Genomic DNA, 24,771 nt, shown 5'->3' with positions numbered 1-24,771 from the left:
AGTCAAAACTGACTTAGTGCCAGGTATGATGGTGCAGGCCTGTAATCTCAGCGGCTTAGGAGGCTGAGGCAGGAGGATTGAAAGTTCAAAGCCAGTCTCAGCAATTTAGTGAGGTCCTAAGCAACTCAGCAAGATCCTGTCTCAGAATGTGAAAAAAAAAAAAGGACTGGGGATGTTGCTCAATGGTTAAGGGCCCCAGTGCAAAAAAAAAAATCCCTGGTACCTAAAAAAAAAACACCTGACTCAGTGCTCACTTTGGCAGCACATGTACTAAAATTGAAATGATACAAAGAAGATTAGCATGGTCCCCGAGCAAGGATGACACAAATTTTTATTTGTGTGTTCCATATTTTTAATAAAAAAAGGGAGGGGGGGTCCTCCTGAAAATAGAAGGAAGACCAATAGAGCATAGGAAGGGGATCAAGAGGGAAGGAAGAAGAGAGGGCATGGGGAAGTACTGGGAGGAAAATCTACCAAATTATGCTATGTCCATGTATGAATATACCACAATGAATCATATCTATATGTATATATAAATATCACTAATTAAAATAATAATAGAAGGGATATCAACAGAGTTGAGCAAGAGGATTAGGGAAAGGGAGGAGAGGAGGGAAAGGGAAGGTATTGGAGAATGAGATTGATCAAATTATGTTATGTGCAAGTACAAATATGGCATAGTGAATCCCACTATTATGTATAATTATAAGGCATCAATAAAAAATAAAATATTAACTCCAACTTAAGAAGAAAAAGAACAAGACTCAACTTGATAACAGAGAAGTGGTTTAAGATGGTTTTTAGAAATTATATGAAGAATGTTGGCAATAGAAAAGATTTTCAGCTGAGCGTGGCGGTGCATGCCTGTAATCCCAGTGGCTCCGGAGGCTGAGGCGGGCAGATGGTGAGTTCAAAGCCAGCCTCAGCAAAAGCGAGGGGCTAAGCAACTCAGTGAGACCCTGTCTCTAAATAAAATACAAAATAGAGCTGGGGATGTGGCTCAGTCGTCAAGTGCCCCTGAGTTCAATCCCCCATACACACACACACACACACACACACACAAAGACTTTCTTTGCTTTTTGAATGATAAAGGATGTTTGAATCATTTGCTTTTGTTTTGTGCAAAAGAATAGTGATACTGAGAAAAAATTATTTTGGTGGGTTAGGTAAAGGAAGACAATAAATTTGACGATTTTGTCTTTTTTAAAAAAAGCAAACCGACTCAGAACCAGGCACACACCTATAATCCCAGCAACTCAGGAGGCTGAGGCAGGAGAATTACAAGTTTGAGGCCAGTCTGGGCAACTAAGGGAGACCCTTTCTCAAAATAAAATTTAATAAAAGGGCTGGGGATGTAACTCAGTGGTAGAGCACCCCAGGTTCAATCACCAGTACCAAAATAATAATAATAATAATAATAATAATAATAATAATAATAATACTAACTCAGAACTGACAGATATTAGATATTAGCATCAGCAGAAAGGGATATTAACACAGTTGCTATTACAACTGTATGTGAGATATTATGATATAATAAAAACATGTTTGGTCTCTGTTCCTGGTTCCTAGCACAGAGCTAAAAATCCTGTCATTTCTGGAGTTATGGGTGAGAGGAGTAGCTTGCTATTCATAACAAGCCCTTCCACCATACCTGAGTTTATACTAATGAGGTGGCCCTTGGTGGACCCCTCAGTAACTTCAGGTTGCCAGAGAAAGCAACCAAGTAATTAGAAGACTGGGACATCTTGGAAGGGGAGAGGAACTGGAAATTGAGTTAATCACCAATGACCAGTGACTTCATCAATCAAGTTTACGTGACAAAACCTCCATAAAGCCTCTTAAATGAAGCGTTTGGAGAACTTCTGTGTTGATGAGCACATAAAGGTGCTGGGAGGGGATTCTCTCCCCCATATCTCACCCTATAATCTCTCCTATTTAGCTCTTGCTGAGTTATATCCTCTTTATAATAAATCAGAAATAGTAAGAAGTATTTCCTGAGTTTTGTGAATCATTCTAACAAAATCTCAAACCTAAGCAGGGGGTCAGAAGTACCAGAGGCCTGAGATTTTTCTTTTCCTTTTTTTTTTTTGGAAGGGGATATTGAGAAGTGAACCCAGGGATGCTTTACCACTGAGCTACATCCCAGTCCTTTTTATTTTTTATTTTGCAACAGGGTCTTGCTAAATTGCTGAGGCTGGCCTTGAATTTGCAATCTTCCTTCCTGAGCCTCTTGAGTAGCTAGGATTGCAAGCAGGTATCACTACGGCAACTGGCTGGAATTTTCAATTGGTATCTCAAGCAGGATTGGTCTTGTGGAATCAAGTCCTTAACTTGTGGGGTCTGACACCAACTCAGGGTAGTGTCAATTGAATTGAATTGTTGGACACCCAGTCGCTGTCTGGAGAGTTGGAGAATGGGCTGTTGGTGTAGAAAAAAACCCACACGTTGGCGTCTGAAATGTTGTGAGTAAAAACAGCTCAGAGTCTGACATATGTTCAAACAGTTAAATAGAGACATTGAGGATATAAAAAGTATTCAAATCAAACAGTTACATAGTCTTGGTTGAAAATACACTGAAGGAATTAACAGCACATTAGACATTGCAGAAGGGAAATATATTAGTCAACTTGAAGCATAGCAATTAGAAACTACTGAAAAATAAAACACAAAGTGAAAAGAATCCAAACAACGAAAAAGCTGGCTGGGGATGTGGCTCAGTGGTAGACCATTTGTCTAGCATGTGTGAGGCCCTGGGTTCAGTTCCCAGCAGTGGAGAGAAGGAGAAGAAATAGCATCAGTGGGCTGAGGGACAACATCAAGCAACATAATAAATGAGTAATTTGAGTCTAAAGAGAGAAGACACTTGAAATCCTGTCCAAGTTTTTCAAATTTGAAGAACACTAAAAACCCCCAAATTCAAGAATTTCAAAGAACCCTAAGCACAGGAAACATGAAGAAAACTACACTAAGGCACATCAAAGTCAAATTGCTCAAAACTAGTACTAAAGAGAAAAATCCAAAAAGCAGTCAGAGGAGGGAAGGGACCTGTACACAAGAACTATTATGGTTCAGATTAATGTCCCCAAAGAACTCATGTGTGAGATAATGCAAGAAAATTTAGAGGTGAAATGATTGGGTTATGAGAGTCTTAACATAATCAGTGCATTAATCCCCTGAGAGAATAACAGGGGGCAACTGTAGAGAGGTAGGGTGTGGCTGGAGGAGGTGGGTCATTGGGGGTGTGCCTTTGGGGTTGATATTTTGTCTGTGGAAAGGAAAGCTTTCTCTCTCTGTTTCCCAGAACCATGTTCCCAGCAGCTTTCCTCCACCACACCCTTCACCATGATGTTCTGCCTCACCAGGAGCCCTGAGGAATGGAGCTGGCCTTCTGTGGACTCAGACCTCTGAAACCATGAGCCCCCCCCCCCCAAATAAACTCCTCCTCCTCTTATTGTTCTTGTCAGGTCTTTTAGTCACAGTAGTAGAAAAGCTGACTAAAACAGGAACAAAATAAGGACATCAAATTTCTTGCTGGAGGTAATACAAGCAAGAAGACAGGGCCAGATGCAGTGGTGCACACCTGTAATCCCAGCGACTCTGGAGGCTGAGGCAGGAGGATCACAAGTTCAAGGCCAGCCTCAGCAACTCAGAAAGGCCCTAAGCAACTTAATGAGGTCCTGTCTAAAAATAAAAATTAAAAAGGACTGGGGATGTGACTCAGTGGTAAATCACCTATGGGTTCAACCCCTAGTACCAAAATGAAAAAAAATGAAGAAGACAAGGTTTTTGTTTTGTTTTGTTTTTGTGGTACCGGAGATTGAACCCAGGGGTGCTTACCCACTGGGCCACATCCCCAGCCCTTTTTTTATATTTTATTTTGAGACAGTCTTGCTAAGTTGCTTAAGGCCTTGATAAGTTGCTGAGGCTGAACTTGAACTCACAATCCTCCTGCCTCAGCCTTCTAAGCCTCTGGGATCACAGGGATGCCCTACCACAGCAAGACAAGGTCTTCAAAGTAGCAAAAAAAAAATTTTTAAGTCAGCCTATTAAATTATTAGGTGCAATGGCACATGCCTCTAATTTCAGTTACACTGGAGACTGAAGCAAGAGAATCCCAAGTTTGAGGCCAGTCTTAGCAGCTTAGTGAGACCCTTTCTGAAAATAAAAACTAATAAATAAATAAGGCCTGGGAATGTAGCTTATTAGTAAAGTGATTCTGGGTTCATTTTCTAGTACAAACAAACTGTCAGCCTACAATTCTATACCCATGAAAATACTTTTCAAAAAGGTGAAATAAAGACTTTTTTCCCAGTACTGGGGATCGAACCCAGGGCCCTGCCCATTGCCAGGCAAGTGCTCTACATTATCAAACCTTCCTTCATTTTATTCTGAGACAGGGTCTTGCTGAGTTGCACAGACTGACCTCAAACTTGCAGTTCTCTTGCCTCAACCTCTCAGCTAGCAGGGATTACAGACCTGCACCAACACACCCAGACTAAAGTACTTTTTCATTCACACAAAAATTGCAAGAATTAATTACCCACAGATCTGCACTGCAAGAAACGTTAAAGGACATCCTTAAGGCAGAAAGAATATGATACCAGATGGAAATCAGGATCTATACAAAGGAATGAAGAGCACTGGAAATGGTAACAACATAGGTAAAAATAGAGATTTTAAAAAATTATTTAAATATATCTTTAAAAGGCAATTGAGCATCTAAATAAAAATAACATATTTTGGGGTTTATAGAATATAAAAGTAAAAAAGCATAAAAATGATAGCATAAAGTCTCAGCTTAGAGAAATGGACACACACTATTATGAAGTTCTTAAACTATATGCAGACAGGTGCAGTGGCACACCCTGTAATCCCAGCAACTCAGGAAGCTGAGGCAGGAGGACTGCAAGTTCAAGACCAGGCTTGGCAATTTAGTGTGACTCTGTCTCAAAATAAAAAATAAAAAGGGCTAGGGATGTAACTCAGTGGTAGAAGGCCACTGGGTTTAATACCCAGTACTACAAAAAAAATTATATGAAAAATGGTACATATCACTTGAAGATAGATTTTGTTAAGTTTAAGATGGACAATAGTCCCCCCCTTACCTGCAGTTTCTGTTTCTGGGTTTTCAACTACCTACAGCCAAATATAGTCTGAAAATATTCAATGGAAAATTCCAGAAATAAACAATTTTACAAGTTATTAAAAGCATATTTTTAAAATAATTGGTGTTTTAAATTGCATGTCACCCCACTCTATCTTGCCCAGGACATGAATCAACCCTTTGTCCTGTGTATCCACTCTGTATATGCTACTGGCCCATCAGTCTCTTAGCAGTCATTTTAATTATGATTGACTGTCAAAGTACCAAAATGCGTGTGTTTGTGTAACCCTTATTTTTATTTGATACAGTAATTGTTCTATTTTTAGTTATTGTTGTCACTCTCTTACTCTAATTTATAAATTAAACATTTTTTGATACTCACAAATCAGCTTTATTAGACACGCACTTAACAATAGGTTGGAGATACTGAAGTGGAGCATCAATTAAAACTATCTGGTAGTAGTAGAAATGGATTCATGTGAGGAATATATAACTTTGTCCTGCTGAATCTTTTTTTTTTTTTTTTGCGGTACTGGGGATTGAACCCAGGGCCTTGTGTTTGCCAGGCAAGCACTCTACCAACTGAGCTATACCCCCAGCCCATGTCTTGCTGAATCTTGATGGAATATCTCCCATTGAAAATTATGCCTTAGTGACAATTATTATCAAATCAAATATTTCGTTAAAAATGAACCACTGAATTATGTTGTACAGAAAATAGTTGAAATGGGACTCTGAAATGGAGCAAAGTTGAAGGGAAGTAAGTACTCAAATAAAAACCATTTTCTCTTTGGAGGTAGTTCCAACCCAATTCCTTTACATTTGGATAAGAAGATGACACTAAATTAAACCAATTTTTGTGTGTGTGATACTGGGGATTAAATCCAGGGGCATTTTATCATTGAGATACATCCTTAGACCATTTTTTAATTTCAGACAGTCTTGCTAAATTGCTGAAGCTGACCTTGAAGTTGGAATTCTCCTACCTCAGCCTCCTGAATTGCTGAGATTACAAGCGTGCACCACTGAGCCTGGCTAAATTAAACTTTATCATAGTTATGTATGTATATAAAAATACACGCACACATGTGTGTGTATGTATGTATATATATATAAGAGAAATATATATATATATATATATATATATATATATATATATATATATATATATAAAACATAGTCTGGGTCAATCTGGTTTCAGGCATCCACTGGGGGTCTTAGCATGTATCCCTGTGGTTAAACGGGGATTATCATACACAACAAATCCTAGAGCAATAAGAAAATAAAACCAACAGCTAATAAGCCAACAAAAGGAATAAAGTGGAATCATAAAAATACTTGATTAATCCAAAGAAAGCAGAAAAAGGAAAAGAGAAAAGGACAAATAGAAAGCAGCTAGGCAAATGACTCAAATTTATCAATAATTGCCCTAAATATAAATGATCTAAGCACATCAATTAGAACAGGTATTGTGAAATTATATAAAAAGACACCACAACATGGTAACTTAAAACATAATACACAAGGGAAATAACAGCAAAATGGCTAACATGGAAAAAAAAAAGTAGAATCGTCAGAATCAACTGCATTGGAACTCTGGAAAACAGTAAAAAGGTGTAGCTCAGTGGTACAGTGCTTGCCTAACATGTGCAAGGCCCTGAGTTAGATCCCCAGTATCAAATAAATAAATACATACATACATAAATAGACAAAAAAAAGTTCACCTTAAAAAAGGTGAAAGTGGCTGGGTGTGGTGTGCAGACCTGTCATCCCAGTGACTTGAGAGACTGAGGCAGGAGGATTGGCAAATTCAAGGCCACCCTGGGCAACTTAGCAAAAACCTGTTTCAAAATAAAAAATAAAAATTGCTGGAGAATCAAAATGCAATCTGTAAAACTATTTTTTAAAAAAGTGCTGGAGATGTAGCTCAGTGGCAGAGCACCCCTGGGTTCAATTCCCAATATATGAAGTTTTTTTAAAAATAAATAAAATGGTGGGAGTGTTGTGGCATGTTTACTTGCTCTCACTCCTCATTCTCCCCTGCACCATGGCAGTCTTGGTGAGTCTTGAAGAGTCAGGCAGGTCCCAGTTCCCTCTTTTGAAGTGGAGGGAGCATACTTGTATTCACAAATGATTGTATATGTGTTATTTGTCTACCTGTTCTGTTTCCTTTTTGCTTTTTTTTTTTTTTTTTGGTACCAGAAATTAAACCCAGGGGTGCTTAACAACTCCACATCCCCAGCCCTCTTAAGTTTTAATTTTTGAGACAGGGTCTCTTTGAGTTGATTGGGGCCTCCCTACATTGCTGAAGCTGGTCTCAAATTTGCAATCCTCTTGCCTCAGCCTCCTGAGTAGCTTGGATTATAGGTGTGTGCCACTGTACCCAGCCTGTTTCTTTTATCTTGCCCTCTTTTGGATTTTCATCATTTTATTCTCCCTACCATTTGTTTAAAATTCATACTTTCTCTACTCTTTAGTTTAATATCCTAGTTTATCAAAATTAGTCTAATGGAAAATCTTTTAGAACATGCATACCTTAATCCACTTTTGTTTCTGTGGTACTGGTGATTGAACCCAGGGCCTGGAACATGGTAGGTGAGAGCTCTACCACTGAGCTACATCCCCAGTCCTTTTTAAATTTTGAGACATGATCTTGCTAAATTGCCCAGGCTGGCCTCAAACTTGCAATCCACCTTCCTCATACTCCAGAGTAGATGGGACTAAGGCATGCACTACTGTGCCTGGCTTAATACACTTTAACCTGTATTCCAGTTCATACAAATTCACTCTTCAGTATATCTAGTGTGTTAACTCATCCATTGACTTCTTAAATTTAATCTTAGCTCTATCACTTCTACTTGGTTCCTTCTCAACTAATTATTTATTTACTTATTTATTTGGGGAGGTACTAGGGATTGAACCCAGGAGTGCTTTACCACTGAGCTATACCCCTGGTCCTTATTTTTGAGACAGGGCCTCACTAAATTGCTGAGGTTAGCCTCAAACTTGCAATCCTCCTGTCAGCCTCTCAAGTTGCTGGGTCATTTTTATATATTTTTTTTTATTTTTTATTGTTTTAAAATATTGTTTTAGTTGTCAATGGGCCTTTATTTTACTTATTTATATGTGGTGCTGAGAATCGAACCCAGTGCCTCACACATGCTAGTCAAGTGCTCTACCACTGAGCTACAACCCCAGCCCTTATTTTTATTTTTAAAGTTCTAAATTCCTTCTGAGAGTGATGGTGCATACCTGTAATCCCAGTGAATTGGAGGCTGAGGGAGGGGGATCTAAAATTTGAGGCTAGCCCCAGCAATTTAGTGAGACCCTGTCTCAAAAAATAAAAAGAACTAGGGATGTAACTCAGTGATTAAAAAAAAAAGTATCCCTGGGCTCAGTCCCCAGTAAGTCCCCCACACCCCAAAAATAAATTCCTTGTTTACTTTTAATCATTTTTATTCTATGATCATGGCAACTGTCCTACATTAATATTTGATTATTCTAAAATGAGGAATCTCGCCTGGGGACAGTGGTACACACCTGTAACCCCAGCAATGGGGGAAGCTGATTGTAGGAGGATTCCAAGTTCGAGGCCCTAAGGATTTAGTGAGACCCTGCCTCAAACAAAAACATTAAAAAAACAAGGGCTGGGGATGTGGTTCAGTCATTAAGTGCCCCTGGGTTCAATTCCCAGCACACACAAAGAATAATTTTAAAAATGAGGAGTCTGAGTAACTAACCGTGTCTTATTTCTCCTGAGTCTTAACGCATATTGTCGTTTCAAGATGTCTTTGGGTGGATCAGGTACTTCAAATAGATTCTGCTTTAGGTAGGCTTTTTGTCAGGGATTGATAATGAGGCATTCCTGCATACCCATTCTGGGCCAATACCTATTTCTTTTTTTCAGAACTGGGGATCAAACCCAGTGCCTTATGCATGATTCTAGACAAGTACTCTGCCACTGAGCCACATCTGCAGCCTCTGTGCCAGCTTGTTATGCTTGCTTCCTCATCTACAAAATGGGGGTTTAATAGTGGTCCTTGTGAGGAGTCAATAACAGCCTTTGAGTTCCTGGATCCAGTTGTACCTAAAACCAGTTTATCTCTTCTTTTTGCTTAAGACGGTTTGAGCTGAGTTTCTCACAACAACCACTTTGATTCCTGCCTGCATCAATGGAATGACTGGGAGGCTTGTGGGTGGCAATGCTGGGACTGAGGGGCCTTCCCAGTGGGTCCTACCAGATCCAGTGAAAAGGCAGCAGGCTGGAGGGAATGTTGTGGGAAATGTCTCCTCAGCTGCCACTGAGCAGGAATCCTCCAAGTGAAGGGCTGGTGACTTATTTATGTCCAGAGGCCACACACTTGCCCTCTCTACTCCACCCTACAGCTGTCCCCACAGGAGCCTAGTTTCTCACAAGTGACAGTTGGCTCCTCTAGGAGGGGCTTGGCAGGAAATGCTTACACTCTGTGCTGTCCTGTGGCAGGCACACCTATCTCATTCTTCTCTAGGGAGGCAGGAGGGGGCCTTTCTGGTGGGAGAAGGGGTCACTATAGAGGCCACACAAACATGTTTGTCCTATCGGGCTAGCCAGTCTGGCCAGGTCTATCCTATCTCTGTAGCGCGTCTCCTTACAGGGACTAATAATACCTCTCAGACCTCTGAGAGGTGGTCTGGTGAGCAACCTTTATGTCCCAAAACATGTGTGCCACAGGGATGCCTGTCTCTTCCAGGTGCACCCTTTGCACAAGAGCTGTTAGTGTAGCTCTGGGTCCAACCAGGCCAAACACTCCCTCCAGGGATCATTTCCAGTGTGACCAATGAGATACACTGACCTCTGGATGAAACCAGAGGCATTCCTTGACTTTTATACCTGGTTCCCCATCTGAAACTAGAGATGACAACTCCCCCGAGATGTGAGGACTGAGTTGGCATTTGGAAAAGGCTTTGGAAAAGCTGGGCATACAGTTGGTGCTTAAAATAGTGCCTGGCACTCTGACAGTGCTATGAAAGCAATTCAAAGGCAAGACGTGGCACACAGCTGGTGCTCGATGAGCACTCCGAGTAGCATCCACCACACACCACACATGGCATTCAATAAGTACACAGAACACAGGCCTAACACGAGTGCCAAGGACACATGTGGGGGGAATAAACCATGCTGTCGAGTAAGGAACAGACTGGAGCTTTATGTATTTGACACACACAGAAGAAGGTACAGGGTCTCAATAAGAAAATACACTCTGTGTTCAGGTGAACCCCCATCATCAGCCACTAAGAACACTGAAGGGTGGGGAAAGAGGGGAGGGGACACCATAAATAAGACTAGGAGGGAAGGTCACTGCTCTATGGGCACACACAGGCAGGGCACACTGCCGGGAGCACAGGGCCTCTTCTTCCCGGGCAAGAAAAATACAGCAGCACAGGAAAACAGTAGCCACATCTAAGCCTGCAATGCCTGGCGGGGGCACCGAACACGGGTAAGAGTGGGGGTGGACACAAGAAGTAGGGTGGCAGACAGGGCTTCCTTCCCTGTGGTGGGCTCCAGGGCTGCTCAGTTAACATCCATGAACTCAGGGTTGGGTGGGGAACTGCAAGTGGTGGAGGTTGAAGGGCCAGGTGAGCCAGGCTGGGACTGGCGGCGTGCCACATCCTGTCGCTGGTAGAATAGGACATAGGCTGCCTTAGACTGTAGGGAGAAGACACAAGTCAGTGTGGATGTCGGGCAAGGCGGGGAGGGTGGAGTCAGGAGAGGGGAACAAGGAGGATAAATGTCACACCTCAATCTGATTCTCATTCACAGGTGACACACTGTTGTCATCAAAGTAGTGCCACTGTCCACTGTCCTTGTTGCAGGCAAATGTTGTATCTGAAAGGGACAGGGAGGCATTCTCACCTACCCTCCTGGCCCAACAAGGCACCCAAAGTTACTCTCTCCTCCCACCTTGATAACTTTGCCCCTGGCCGACATACCTAGTCACCTACTGGGGACTTCCTAACCCCTGTAGTCCAGACCCCTCCCAGGTCATATCCCTGCCCATAGCCCAGCACGTACAGTGTCCATCACGCATGCCCCCATAATGGTTGGAAACTGCAATGAGATCATATTTGTACAGCTCTGGAGCCGACTCGTTTTGCGGTTTGATGACAAACTCGGAGAAGTCCAGATCCCTGTAGGTGGGGAGATGGTTAACACTAGGCTCCTCCACCCCACTGCCCTGCCTTCCCCTAGCCATCCTCCCTCTGGTCTCTGACCGGATAGGAAACTGCACAAGGGTGTCCAGCTTCTCGCGGGAAAACTTGGAAAAGGAAAAGCGCTTCAGGTGGATGATGAGAATCTCAGGCAGCATCCACAGGTCCAGTTTCTTGGTGGCCAGCTGGTGCTGCTTGCAGGAGGAGCAGTACCTGTAAACAGAGCCAAGTCAGGTTAAGGAACACCTTCTGAGCACCTATTGTATGGTCTGTGTACTGTCTTTCAAGTGTCCTGTCTGGCCCACAGTGACATTCTTTTATTTTTATTTTTTTAAATGATGCTTTGATTTTTAGTCTGCCTGGTACTCTGGTTTGCTCTTTTCTCATTAAGAGCTTTTTGTTTACTTGTCAAATACTTATCGGCTGCCTTTCCAATATGCTTTTGTATTTTTCTGTGATTCCTGGCCCATGAGATGCTAGTCTTATTTTGGAGCCAGCCTCTTATTTGTCGGCTTTTCTCTTTTCATATTTTAGTCACTCCTTCCTTCAGCAAATATTTAGCAATTGCCTAATGTTTAATCCTTTGGTCCTGTTTTTTACATCTCTCATATTTCTGCTACATGGCCACGCTTTTTTTTTTTTTTTGGGTATTTTGTGTGTGTGTGTGTGTGTGTGTGTGTGTGTGTGTGTGTGTGCTTGTGCTGGGGATTGAACTCAGGGCCTCACACATGCTAGGCATGTGCTCTACCACTGAGTTAACCCCAGCCCTTGCTCTTATTTTTGAGACTGGCTTTAGAATTTTGGTTCTCTTTCACTCTGTTCATTCTTCAATTGTCTACTGAGCATCTACCAAATGTCCAACTTGCTTATAAGCAGCAGAAGAGATGACATGAACTTAGAAGAAGTCTTCACCCTCAAAGAGTTTACTCTTTTTTTTTTCTTTTGGTACTGAGGATTGAACCCAAGGGCACTTTACCACTAAGCTATATCCACAGTCCTTTTCTGTTTTTAGACAGAGTCACACTAAGTTGCTGAGGCTGACCTCAAACTTGTGATCCTCCTGACTCAGTCTCCCAAGTCACTGGGATTACAGATGTGCACTACCACACACAGCTCAAGGAGTTTACGCTCTAATGGAGAAGAGAAAGTACACAAATGGAGCTATGGGACATGACTTCAAGTGGCATTATTGACCTAGAAAGAAATCCTTGGCTAAGAGGAAAAGAGCAGAGGGGAAATGAAACAAGGGTGGGAGGTGACTTTTAACAGGGTAGTAAGAGGAGGTTGTCTCTGAGGAGATCACATTTGATTAGAGATCTGAGCATGTAGATAATGGGGGAAGAACATTCTGGGGAGCAGGAACAGCCCAGGCAAAAGCTCTGAGGCAAGATATGGGGTGACAGTGGCCAGTGTGGCAGGAAGGGTTTGAGTGCAGGGCAGACTGGAAGGAGGTATACTTAGAAAGGTAACAGGCACCTGGCTAGGTAGTGTCACCCCACAATGCCCTTCCAGGCTCCTTCCTGGGCCCTCACCAGGGGTTTTCTTTCTCCAGGGTCTCCACAGTAGTGAAAAGCTCAATGCACTCCTGCAGCTGCACTGGAGCCTTCTTCAGCATGTACCCCACGCAGTCATGCTTCACGTAGCCCTAGGGTGGGTGAATACATGCTCACAGGACCAAGTATAAGGAAGGGTGGAGAGACAAGGAGCCAGGTGGAAGCAATGTGCCAAATGGGTCAAACTTTAAAGCTGGGAATCTGAGGCCCTGGAGCTCTCAGACAATGTCCAGGTGCCATGGCCAGGCCAGCTCTGGGCCTGTATCTTTTGGTTCTGGAGACGCTGGGAGGGGAAGGGTTGAGGGGTGCAAGCTGCGAGTGCCCTCCATCCCCGAGGTCCCATTTACCTCAGCCTCCACCTCATCATAGTAGCGCCTCTTCATTTCTGGCTCCCAGTCCATGGCAATATATGGCTGGGCTGGGGGCAAAGAGGAGGTGGTCACAGCTCCTGCTGCTACAAAATCTCACCTCCCACTGCCCCATCCCTGGCTCAGAGGAAAATGACATACTTTGCACTTCTTCAGGGGAGGTTGTGCGGTCACTGGTTCCATTGGAGTTCACCGTCTGCAGAGTGAACAGTTGCTTACGCCGCCGCCTTGGGGGCCACTGAGATGTACGAAGGCAATTGTCCAAGAGGAATGGGCACCTCCTGGTGACCCCAGAGCTGGGCCCAGCCTGTTCTCGCTCAGAGTCTCGAAGGCTGCCCCTAGTGGAAGGCCCAGGCATTTCCTCTTTCTCTTCTTCATCACTGTCCTCATCCTCACCTAGAATGAGGGGATATCAGAGAGTCCCAGAGAATGAGTTGCAATGCACATTCTGATGAACACTGAGTGGGTCACACCTGTCCCAAACCCCCCACCCACTGACCCTCAACCCCTCTCCCCAACTTAAGCCATGGGACACATGTGCAGACCCTCATCCTTGTTGACCCTCTCTCTCCCTCACCTTTGTCATCTCCATCGTCCTCTTCATCTGAGCTGGGTTTGGTTACATAGCGTCTGCAACAGAGCAGAAGATACTCCCAAGGCAGGGGCACAAGGACAGTGGGGGCAGAGCCCAGGATTTTACTTTGGTAATGATGGTGGGGAAGCCGTTGCTAAGCCCTCACATGAACACTTCTTAATTATAATCCTAGAAGGTGTGAGGTGGTGACAAAAATGCATGGAGAGATGACATAAATGCTAAGGATCCCAGCAGTGGCCTGAGAATGTAGGCACTCATGTGCCAGTCAGGAATATGAATGTTGAGTCTAATAAGCCACAGGTAAACAGATATAACCAGTTGTGAACTCCCCTCTGGGAAGCCTCTGAGGAGCAAACTTCTGTAAAATGAAGGGAAGATTAATTCAAACAATGCTTTGCTTTGTTTGCCATGGCAAGGTTCCTTCAAGGATGAGACAAATTTTAAGATGACATTGTCTCTACTTTGTGTATTTGCCTCGGTATTCCCAACACCTAAAAGAGGCAGTAGCAAAACCAGAGGTCTAATCAAACTAAAAACCTTACAAGTTCTGTTCTACAGTCATGTTAAGTTTAAACTATCTTTTGGATGTTGAAAGGGAGGTATCAAATAAGCAGCAGAACACCCAGGTCTGAATTCAGATCTCACCTCCCCCTTGTCCCTGGAAGGTTACACTTACGAAAGCCGGTACATCAGGATGTTATACAGGCCCTCCCAGGAGAACCGGTCTCGGGGCACTGATACCAGAAGAGGGTGCCCGAAAAGTATCAGACCATAGTAGGAATTGTTGTAGTCTCGGGCTGGAGTGCGCTCCCGCAGGTAGACAGGAACCACAATGTCATCTCTTGAGCCCTCAATGGCCTCAATCCGACCTGATACCTCATATCTGTTGGGGATGGACATGAGGTTATACCTGATCAGGGAATCCCCAAAACAGGACTCCCTGACTCTGCCCCAGTTGGTCTACACTCTCATCCCTCACAATGTAAAAATATTTTTAAAGGGTCTGAAAAAGGTATCAAACATTTTGTGCTTCACAAATTGTTAGATGACTTACACTGAACTTTATGTGCTGTTTTAGAAAGTACTTTGGTAGAGTTCTGAGGGGGTTATTAAAAATTCTTAGTGGTAAAGGATTTAAAAACAAAGTTTTGTAACCCCAGTGATTTGGGAGGCTGAGACATAGGATTGCAAGCAAGTTCAAGGCCAGCCTCAGTAACTTAGCAAGGCCCTAAGCAACTCAGTGGAACCCTGTCTCAAAATAAAAAATAAAAAGGGTTGGGGATGTGGCTCAGTGGTAAAGTGCCTCTGGATTCAATCCCCAGTACTGAAATGATAATAAATAAAGACCATTTTCGTTTTTAAAGAAACTGCCTGCTCTTCAGGTTTAACATTAGGATGACTCATACTGTGTCCCTTTACATTTGAAGTGGGCCTTCTGCCTTCTTTGGGGAGGCACTGACCATTCTGAACACCAAGAATTGATTGGCGTTCAAAATAATTTTGTATTAAGAATCTTGAAAACAAAAAGTCTTGGAAAGAACTGCCAGTCTCAGCATGAATGTCTGCTCCATCACCAGTGTGAATCTGCAGAGAGGGCTCAGTATGTCATCTTATTGTCTATTATTAATTTGTTCAGAGTTATTTTGGCTTTTGTCATATAGCCAAATAAAGGTACTCTTGTTTTAAAAAACACCTGCTTGCTACACAAGAACTTTTCTATTCAGATAGCACTTCCCATTTTATTTATTTATTTTTTCAGATAGCACTTCCCATTTTAGTTTTTAGTTGCCTAAATGTTTAAAAATTATTCTGGGACTGGGTATATAGCTCAGCACTAAAGTGCCTGCCTAATATGCATAAGGTCCTGGGTTCCATCCCTAGCACTGCAAAAAATAAAATTAATGAAACTAAAAAATAAAATTAATTAAATAAAAAGTACACATACTGAGCTGGGGATGTGTCTCAGTGGTAGAGCAGTTGCCTAGCACTTGCAAGGCCCAGCATTCAACCCCCAGCAGCACAAAGAAAAGGTTAAAAATTGTTCTGAATGCTCCTATTTTCAGAAAGTGTCTTAGCATTTCATATTTCAAAAATGCATTCTTGAGGACTGTAATAGTCTAGTACACAGGAGGAGCCTAGGAAGTGCTGAATGAAATAAGAAAAATAGCCTCCCTCCCATAATGAGGAAGAAAATACTCAAGGGCATCCTATATGAGGTTCTGCCACCCTATCCACATCAGCCTGCCCTGCCAAGGAATGTCACCATAGTTCTGCACATGGCAAGAGGGAAGGGTTAGGCTGGACTATAAAAAAGGAAGTAGAGTTGGGGGTATAGTTCAGTCAAAGAACAATTGCCTAGCATGCTTATGAGACCCTTGGAATCAATCCCCAGCAGGGCAAAAAGAGAAAAAAAAAGAAAGAGAACCAGACTCCTGAGGAACTACTGTCTCCTTGTCACCTCCTTACTCACACGAAGATATCATCACGGTCCAAGATGCCACTCAAAGGATCCTCCAACTGGTAGAGCTTATAGAAGCGGTGACTGAAGACATCAGCCACTATCATCTGGGAATAGGATTGGGGGTTTGGTCAGTCTGAAAGGCTCCCAAGGCTTTCAGCCTCCTTGCCCCTGAATCCCACCCAGTCTCTCCCTGTAGAATCTTACCTTGTCTGGTGCTATACCTGTGTGTTTGGACAGAGCCACACACAGATCCGAGATATTGCCTTTCTTGGGGACCACAACCCGATGCTGAGAGAGAAACAGAATCCACAAAAAGATCAAAAGGACTTGTGGTGAGTACAGGAAACCTTAAGGTATGGAAAAGTGATCACACTCTGACTACATGTCCCTTGTTATGTCCCCACCCCCCAACACACCTGCTCTGGCTTGCGGCGGGGATCCATGGGAACAAAGAAGACCTCCAGGACCCTCTTATGGCAGACAGGCAGTGGGACGCTGAGGTAGCAGAAGGGGTCAAAGGTCACAGACACATTGCCACAATCAGGGCACACCAGTGTGGACTTGAAGAGGCCATGGAAAGTGTCCACGATCACAGAATCATTCCGCCGTTTATGGTTCTGCCAGGCCTCCTGAGCGACCTCCTGTGGAGAGTGTTATGGTGGGTGTGAGGCTTAACAAGGGCAGGGGGAAACCAGAATTTGGAGATGAATTTGTGCAGGGTTAAGGGTAAGCACACAGTCCAGTAGTAGAGTTCCAGCTAGGAATATCTGGAACCCATGTTCACTGGTAGGGTTTATGTGGAGCAGGAACCTGGCAGGGGTCAATTCTAAGTTGGGGGTGGGGATAGAGGTAAACCTGGGAGTGAGGCTAGAGGTGAGGTCAGGGAAAAGGAACTTAAAAGGCAGTGGCCTTGGTGGCTTTAATAGGACTTTCAGAATGGGGTACTTTCAGAAACAGCTTACCTGATCTGGCCGCCCAGCTGCATCACACAACTCCACGTATTCCTTCTTCTTAACCCGATTGAGGTCTTCATGAAGCCCATCCAGGAGAAACGACAGCAGCTCTTGTGAGTCATGTTGCTGATAGCCCAGAAACTGAGATGCAAAATGGCCAACCTTGTTCTGAGAAGATGGGCAGTATAGAGTTAAGAGGGAGTTAGGAGAGGAAAGAGAAAGCGGGGCACCAGAGGTGGAGTTATACCTTGAACACATTGGGCACGATGGAACGATGGTAGCCAGACCAAGCCTGCTTTACCAGGTCTGCATAGGCCTCTGCGAGCTCACCCTTCATGCCCAGTGGGTTGCGGAAGTTGAGCTCCTCCAGGTAGCGGTTGTTGAGGAAGTACTCCGTGAGCTGTGGCACATTGCTGAGACACTGTGGGGGAGGGGTAAGGTGGATAGGCAGAGAAAAGGAGAAAGAAGGTTGCCCAAGTGAGGACAGAGAAAAGGAAGCCAGGAGGGAAGAAAAAGGAAAAATGGGGGAGACCAGGGGAAAGGAAGGGGACAAGAAGGGAGCAGGCGAGTCATGGGAGATATTAGTGTTTCCAGAGAAGGAAGAAGGTGACAGCAAAGTTAAGAAGAAAGGAAGAGCAGGGCTATGGTTTGTAGGTCAGTGGCAGAGCGCTTGCCTAGCACATGTGAGGCACTGGGTTTGACCCTCAGCACCTCATAAAAATAAATAAAGGTATTATGTCCATCTACAACTAAAAGATATATAAAGAAAAGGAAGAGCAGAGAGCGTGTGGAGGGAGAAGGTATTGATACTTTAGAGCAAATGTGAGCATGTCAATTCAGACTCCAGGGGCCTTAGTTTCCAACTTGACCCCTTGCCCTGCAATCCCCCTGCCCTAGCTCTGTCCCAATCCCCAGCTCTTGAAGCCCACCCCTGGGGCTGTGCCAGACACAGCTCTAGTGGCCCAACCTGCAGGGCCGAGTTCATGAAGCACGTGTTGCCCAGATTGGTGAGGCCACAGATGCCAGGCTGGCCCTGGAAGTCCTCATCTTCTTCCGACACGTTGTTCCTGGGATTGAATGAGAAATTCTATCAGTTAAGGGCCTACTACACGTGGGTGCACTGTACTCATAGGTTCAGTCAGTCTGCCTATTGTGCGATGCCCCTACTCTGGACCAGACACCCCACAAGCTTACATAACACGTAGCTGTGCACTGGGCCAAGTGCCATCTTTGTTTCGGGTCTCCATGATGACCAACTGGATAAGAGGATAAAGACAAGGAGATATGAATAGAGGGCCTTATGGGCACCCGGCCCCTACCCAACCTGGACATGAGCACTGCCAGGTGAGTCTATGTGCCAGACCACCTGAGCTAAAAAAAAGCCCTCCCTACTCTTCTTACCTGCCCAGTCTCAATGGCAGCATCAAGCAGTGTTATGTGTGTGTTGCACAAGCGATCCAAAGAGCCTTCTGCGTTCTTGATCCAAAGGCGTGTGTCTTCCTGGGGTTCCACCAGAAACTGCTCCCGAGCTGTGCGCAATACTAGGTCTTGTGGAGGATGATGAAGCATATTCAAGATCTTCAAAGTCCCATGATGATCAACCCAGCTTGGTAATCTTGACCCATCCCCACTAACCTCACATACTTGCTCAATACCTTGTGCCCCCACTCAATCTCTAAATGACTGACCCACATTCAGGACTTGAAACCCCAGCAAATAACCTTATCCACACCATCCAAACCAATGGAATGCAGTTCACATACCCTCAGGACTCTAGCAGACAGCCCCCAGTGCCTCCACCCACCTTGGCCAATGCCTTCTTGGTCCTCAATGATCTGATTGGTGCCTTCTCAGTTGGCAACAGCCTAATTCCACACATCCTCAGTTTAATGAACTGTGACCTATAGCTAGGAACTCCAGCTTATCCCATGACCCTCAGACTCACCCACAGAATCAGAGTGGCTGAACTGAGCAGTGAGAGCTGTGTCCATATCATTGTGCTGGACAAGCAGCAGCTCTATTAGGTACACTTCCACCTTCTGGATGTTGGGCAGCTCTATGACCTGTAAGGGCAAAGAGGCAGACACAGATGTATCTACCTAGCAGATATGGAGCCACATGGACACACAGATATGGAGCCACAGGGACACACGGGTCTGGACCCATTCTGGGCCTACAAGGCTTTCCTCCCACCAAACCTCCCAGGGAATCTACCCCACCCAACACCCTCCCCACCCATTATACCTTGCGTTCAATAGGTGGCTGGCCATGCTCTATGCCATACCAGCTGACCAGGCAACGCCAGGCAGCTGCTGGGAGCAGCACATAATCCTCACCCTCCACCAGTCCCTCTTTGAGGCGCCAGTTTATCTGATCTGTAGGGTGGGGTGAGGGTATGAGGCAAAAGGTGAATCAGGCAAGAACTAGTTAACTCTGACCATCCCAGCATTGACCTAGCAGAGAATGGGCTAACAATCATCCGCAGTGACAGAGGGAATAGGAACTCCAGGGCAAGGTTAAGGGGGGGCAGGGGCCTGATACCTTCAAAGAGCTCAGCATTGTTGATGCAGCCAGGAAAGGTGCTGGCATCCTGGTCCCCTCCCTGCACGTACACCTCCCACTGTTTATACCAGCGTTGCTCCACAAGGAACCTGGTGCCCAGAGAAGCAACAAGGGTATCACGTGATTATCGCGGGGTTAGTTGTACAACTTTCCATGGCTAGCAAAGTTAAACTATCAACCCATTAAAATTCAAGATGAAAAGTTTCAGCAGCATATAAAAAGTAAAAAGCAAAATTTATTCAGTGGAAACTCAGATTTGGATATTAGATTAGCCAACTTCTTAGGATACTGATCCAATAAAAGACTGAAACTGTGCTGAATAATGTCAAACAAACAAAAAACTCACAACTCACAACCACAGTGTTGGGAAACATGAGGTTTTATTATCAAATAAAAGATAATTAATTTGTATTAGTCCAAGGGATAACACTGTTACATTAGGCTCAAAATAAATAATTTGCAGCTAGTGTAAGAAGGTTTTAGCCATTTGTTGGGTATACAGTATTTTTAAAAGGCTAATCAATGGAGGCAAAATTCTTCAGCTAAGAAATGGATTTGACTAATTTTTAATCTGCTCAGAAACTGAAAAGAATTTAAAATGCTAAAAATAACCACAAGGTAGTTTTGGCATATTGCCATTTTTCGTGTATTTAGGATTTATTTTGGCTTTTTTTCCCCCAGAGGCAAAATGATACATTTTATTAACTAATATACATTTACAGGCAGAAAATCTTAGCCATTGTTCAGCTTTGATCTCTTAACTTTTAAAAATTGAGACACAATATTTATACATCTTTTAAAGTATTTTTTACTTTATTTTATTTATTTATTTTTATCTGGTGCTGAGGATCAAACCCAGTGCCTCACACATGCTAGGCAAGCACACTACCACTGAACCACAACCCCAGCTCCAATATTTATACGTGTTTATGGGCTACATCTTTATGATAAATTTTTGAATTTAGGACTAGTTTTCTCTCTCCTTAAAATTGTGGTTAAAAAGCCTGATGCGGTGGCTCACACCTGTAATCCCAGTGACTCGGGAGGCTGAGGCAGGAGAATGGCGAGTTCAAAGCCAGTCTCAGCAACTTAAGCAAGGCTCTACTAAGCACCTTAGTGTGACCTTGTCTCAAAATAAAATATAAAAAGGACTGGGGATATGACTTAGTGGTAAAGCGTCCCTAGATTCAATCTCCAGTAACCTCCCAAAAAATTGTGGTTAAAAAGAGCCCATGTAACAAAAAATCCAACATATTCAATCCCCAGTACCCACCCCCACATACAAATTTACCATCTTAACAATTTCTTCAAGTGCAGTTCAACTACCTCTTTTAAATGAGAAACTTATATGCATTCCAAGGATAAACATTTAAGGCTGTGCTGAAATCTTCCTGTAAAATGCTGAGAAATTCTAAAATCTGGAAAATACTTGATGTATGTTAAATGTTAATGGATGAAAACTTTTGTTCTGATTCCAGGATTTGGACATAAAAGCTTACAGACACACATACAACACACACATCCCATTTTGCTATGAAATTTCTTTTTTCTTTTTTTGGTACTAGGGTTTGAAACCAGGGTTGCTTTATCACTGAGCCACTTACCCAGCCCCCCTATTCTTTTGAGACAGGGTCTCACTATGTTGCTTGAACTTGCAATCTTCCTCCCTCAGCTTGAGGCCTTGCTATTAATTTTCAATATATAAAAGGCTGTCTCAAATATTTAACAGCTTCACTTTAAAAAAAATAGCCAAAATGATGAAATATATATAACATTGTGTTAGTTGCCTTTCCAGCACTGTAACCTCATAAATGTAATTCTTTTTTTGCTCATTTGTTTTTGGTGCTGAGCATTGAAGCCAGGGTCTCAAGCATACTAAGCAGGTGCTCTGTCACTGAGCCATACCCTCAGCTCAAATATGATTCTTTAACATGTTAGTTTTTTCTTGACAAGAAAGGTGTGGGGATGAAGGGACAAAAAAACTTGGAATAGTAACCGGGCCCAAGGGTGCTCTACCTCTGAGCTACATCCCCAACCCTTTTTTGAGAAAGGGTCTCACTAAGTTGCCAAGCCTGGCTTCAAATTTGTGATCCTCCTGCCTCAGCCTCCCAAGTAGCTGGGATTACAGGTGTGTGCCTCCATGCTGGGCTATTAATGTACATTTTAAATTCACAATGAGTTGGGTGCAGGGGCACACACCTGTAATACCAGTAACTCAGGAGGCTGAGGCAGGAGGATCACAAGTTCAAAGCCAGCCTCAGCAACTCAGTGAGGCCCTAAGCAACCTAACAAGACCCTGTATCAAAATTAAAAAAAAATTTTTAAAGAGCTGGGGATGTGGCTTAGTGGTTAAGTGCCTCTGTGTTCAATCCCTGGTACCAAAATAAATAAATAAACAAAAAGAAAAAAAAAGTTGGAATAGTGACAATTCACCTGAATAGGCAAACATTTCTGCTAAATTTTTTTTTCTGATTTTGTTTTTTAATGCACTGACCACCCCCAGATCCTGCTAGGTCACTCATTCCAGGAAATATAGCCTCCTACCACAGAGCCCATCTCCCACCCTATCCTGCACCACACACAGCTTCATTTACCCTTGGGGAATTTACTTGCCTCCATAGTTAGTCTATGAGATTCACTTATTTAGGAAAGCTAATTTATGTTTAGTGGTACCTTCACTGCAAAGGGAGGAGATGCTCAACTTCTTTTTAAAAGCAGAATTTTAAGGAAAATCAACACTGAAATAATTCTTTGAAGCAAAATTTCCAACCCGAATTTTTAAAATTTTATGTATTTTTTGTTTTATTTTGTTTGCTACCAGGTATTGAACCCAGGGGTACTTAACCATTAAGCTACATCTCCAATCTCCAGTCCTTTTTATTTAAGGAATTAATTTATATTATGCATATATTTGTATTATATATAAATTATATATATATATATATATATATATACACACACACATATTAGTAGTAGGTGGACACAATACCTTTATATTTTTTTTACGTGGTGCTGAAGCTCAAACCCAGGGACTCACGCGTGTTAGGTGAGTATACTACCACTGAGCTACAACCCCAGCCCCCTTTTTATTTTTTAAGACAGGGTCTCGTTAGGTTTCTTAGGGTCTCACTAAATTGCTGAAGCTGACTTCGAACTTAAGCTCCTCCTGCCTCAGCCTCCCAAATTGCTGGGATTACAGGTGTGCACCACCACACCTAACTCCAACCTGAATTTTTAAAGGCTTCAAGGACTAAGTTTTGTACAAATTTTCACAAAATATCATGACCATACCATTTCAACTTAAAGACACATAAAAAATAAACCCAAAACACTGCAGTATCTCAGATTAGGATGCCTCCCAATCTCTCAGGCCAAGTAGCAGTCAAGCGCTCAATTGTATTAATTATATTTACTTCTAGGTATTTCATTTTTGGGATGCTATTGTGTCATTTTTTTAAAAAATATTTTTTAGTTGTTAGTGGACCTTTATTTTATTTATCTATATGTAGTGCTGAGAATTGAACCCAGTGCCTCACGCATGCCAGGCAAGTGCTCTACTACTGAGCCACAACCCCAGCCCCAGCCCCTAAATGTTATCTTTTTAAAACCTAATTTGGGGGCCAGGGTTGTGGTTCAATGGTAGAGCGCTTGCCTAGCATGTATGAGGCACTGGGTTTGATTCCCAACACCACACATAAAAACTAAATAAACAAAATAAAGGTATTGTGTCCATCTACAATGAAAAGTAACAAAGTATTTTTTTAAAAACCTAATTTTATAATTTCTTATTGCTAATATATGAAATGCAACAAATCTTGCTAAAGTTTCTTGTGTTTGTGCTCCCTCAACTTTGTTAAAATGGTATGAAATATATGCTAATGGAAAACTTTACTAAACAATTATTTTCTGTCCTGTAGTTTTCTCTTGGGTCTGGAGAAAATTGGTTATTCTGGTTAAGCTAATAATTCATATAAATGGTTAATTATATGAGGTTTGAAAATTACAGAAAACAGAAATATGGGTATGTTAAGAAATGTGATTTCCTGTCGGTGTGGTGGTGCATGCCTGTAATTCCAGCAACTTGGGAGGCTGAGGCAGGAGGATCACAAGTTCCAGGCCAGCCTCAGCAATTCAGCAAGGCCCTAAGCAACTTAGCAAGACCTTATCTCAAAATAAAAAATAAAAAGGGCTGGAGATGTGGCTAGTGGTTAAGCACCCCTGGGTTCAGTCCCCAGAACCCACCCCCCCAAAATGTGATTTCCTACTTGTTTATTAAAAGGTTTTTTAGTTTATTCCAATGGTAATCGTACATCATTGTTCTACTAATGTTTTTGTATATCCACATAAGCCTAAATATATACATATAAAGGAATATTTTTAAATCCTTTACTGTATATCTTCCCATGAATAATGTACCAAAGAAGGAAAATTAGAATTTGGGTCTTTTTGTATAAAATGTCATTAATTTATGCCCTGATTAGAAATTTATTTTTTATTACCAAACTATTCTGTTAACTTCTGGTGCTTTTTGACATATTCTTAATTCGTTTTCTGAGTCTTAACTCATTTTTTAATATTCTTTGCTTTAAAAAATTAAGTTCCTAATAATATTTGTCATTTATCATTGCTTTTGTGAAAAATGACATTTAATATAGATATTTTTTAAGATGTAAGTTGTGAGTGACAAGAATTTTTTTTTTTTTGTACCAGGGATTGGACCTAGGGGCACTTAACCACTGAGCCCCAGTCCTTTTCACTTTTTGAGAGAGGGTCTCCCTAAGTTTCTGAGGCTGCCCTCAAGCTTACAATCCTCCTGCCTCAGCCTCCCAAGTTGCTGGGATTACAGCCACCATGCCCAACTGTATCATATCTTTTCTAACTATTTTTGTCTTTCCCAAATTCAGAACAATGACATTGTTAAAAATGTTCTTTAATGACTAAGCTGTCTTTGGAAGATAACAAAAAAGATTTGTTACATCACCC

The 24,771-nt window shown here is 42.7% G+C and overlaps 1 protein-coding gene and 2 non-coding genes across 4 annotated transcripts in view; 1 reads left to right on the top strand and 2 right to left on the bottom strand.

Annotated features, from left to right (window-relative positions):
* The first annotated feature begins 246 nt into the window (after positions 1-246).
* On the top strand, positions 247-354 carry LOC124972814 (U6 spliceosomal RNA). The gene has a single exon (XR_007106586.1). It is a non-coding gene; the product is annotated as a U6 spliceosomal RNA (small nuclear RNA).
* A 5,277-nt stretch (positions 355-5,631) lies between these two features.
* Trnaa-ggc (transfer RNA alanine (anticodon GGC)) lies at positions 5,632-5,705 on the bottom strand. The gene has a single exon. It is a non-coding gene; the product is annotated as a tRNA-Ala (tRNA).
* Positions 5,706-10,273: 4,568 nt separating this feature from the next.
* The window catches only part of Cdk16 (cyclin dependent kinase 16), a 33,953-nt gene continuing 19,455 nt past the window's right edge, over positions 10,274-24,771 (bottom strand). For both annotated transcript variants that reach the window (XM_047535612.1, XM_047535613.1), the window contains exons 17-36: positions 19,768-19,877; positions 19,471-19,601; positions 19,172-19,289; positions 18,628-18,773; positions 18,421-18,482; positions 18,194-18,293; positions 17,474-17,647; positions 17,236-17,394; positions 16,690-16,914; positions 16,478-16,561; positions 16,283-16,377; positions 14,489-14,695; positions 13,795-13,847; positions 13,359-13,613; positions 13,197-13,267; positions 12,829-12,941; positions 11,360-11,509; positions 11,160-11,275; positions 10,885-10,973; positions 10,274-10,793 (exon numbers count right to left, since the gene is read on the bottom strand). In XM_047535612.1, coding sequence (XP_047391568.1) covers positions 10,659-10,793; positions 10,885-10,973; positions 11,160-11,275; positions 11,360-11,509; positions 12,829-12,941; positions 13,197-13,267; positions 13,359-13,613; positions 13,795-13,847; positions 14,489-14,695; positions 16,283-16,377; positions 16,478-16,561; positions 16,690-16,914; positions 17,236-17,394; positions 17,474-17,647; positions 18,194-18,293; positions 18,421-18,482; positions 18,628-18,773; positions 19,172-19,289; positions 19,471-19,601; positions 19,768-19,877 — 2,593 coding nt within the window. In that variant the 3' untranslated portion in view covers positions 10,274-10,658. The remainder of the gene's footprint in view (positions 10,794-10,884; positions 10,974-11,159; positions 11,276-11,359; positions 11,510-12,828; positions 12,942-13,196; positions 13,268-13,358; positions 13,614-13,794; positions 13,848-14,488; positions 14,696-16,282; positions 16,378-16,477; positions 16,562-16,689; positions 16,915-17,235; positions 17,395-17,473; positions 17,648-18,193; positions 18,294-18,420; positions 18,483-18,627; positions 18,774-19,171; positions 19,290-19,470; positions 19,602-19,767; positions 19,878-24,771) is intronic.

The sequence above is a fragment of the Sciurus carolinensis genome, chromosome X (assembly GCF_902686445.1).
Source record: "Sciurus carolinensis chromosome X, mSciCar1.2, whole genome shotgun sequence".
Classification (NCBI taxonomy): domain Eukaryota; kingdom Metazoa; phylum Chordata; class Mammalia; order Rodentia; family Sciuridae; genus Sciurus; species Sciurus carolinensis.
Note: the sequence above shows the minus strand (reverse complement) of the source record. Positions and strands in the feature narration are given on the sequence as shown.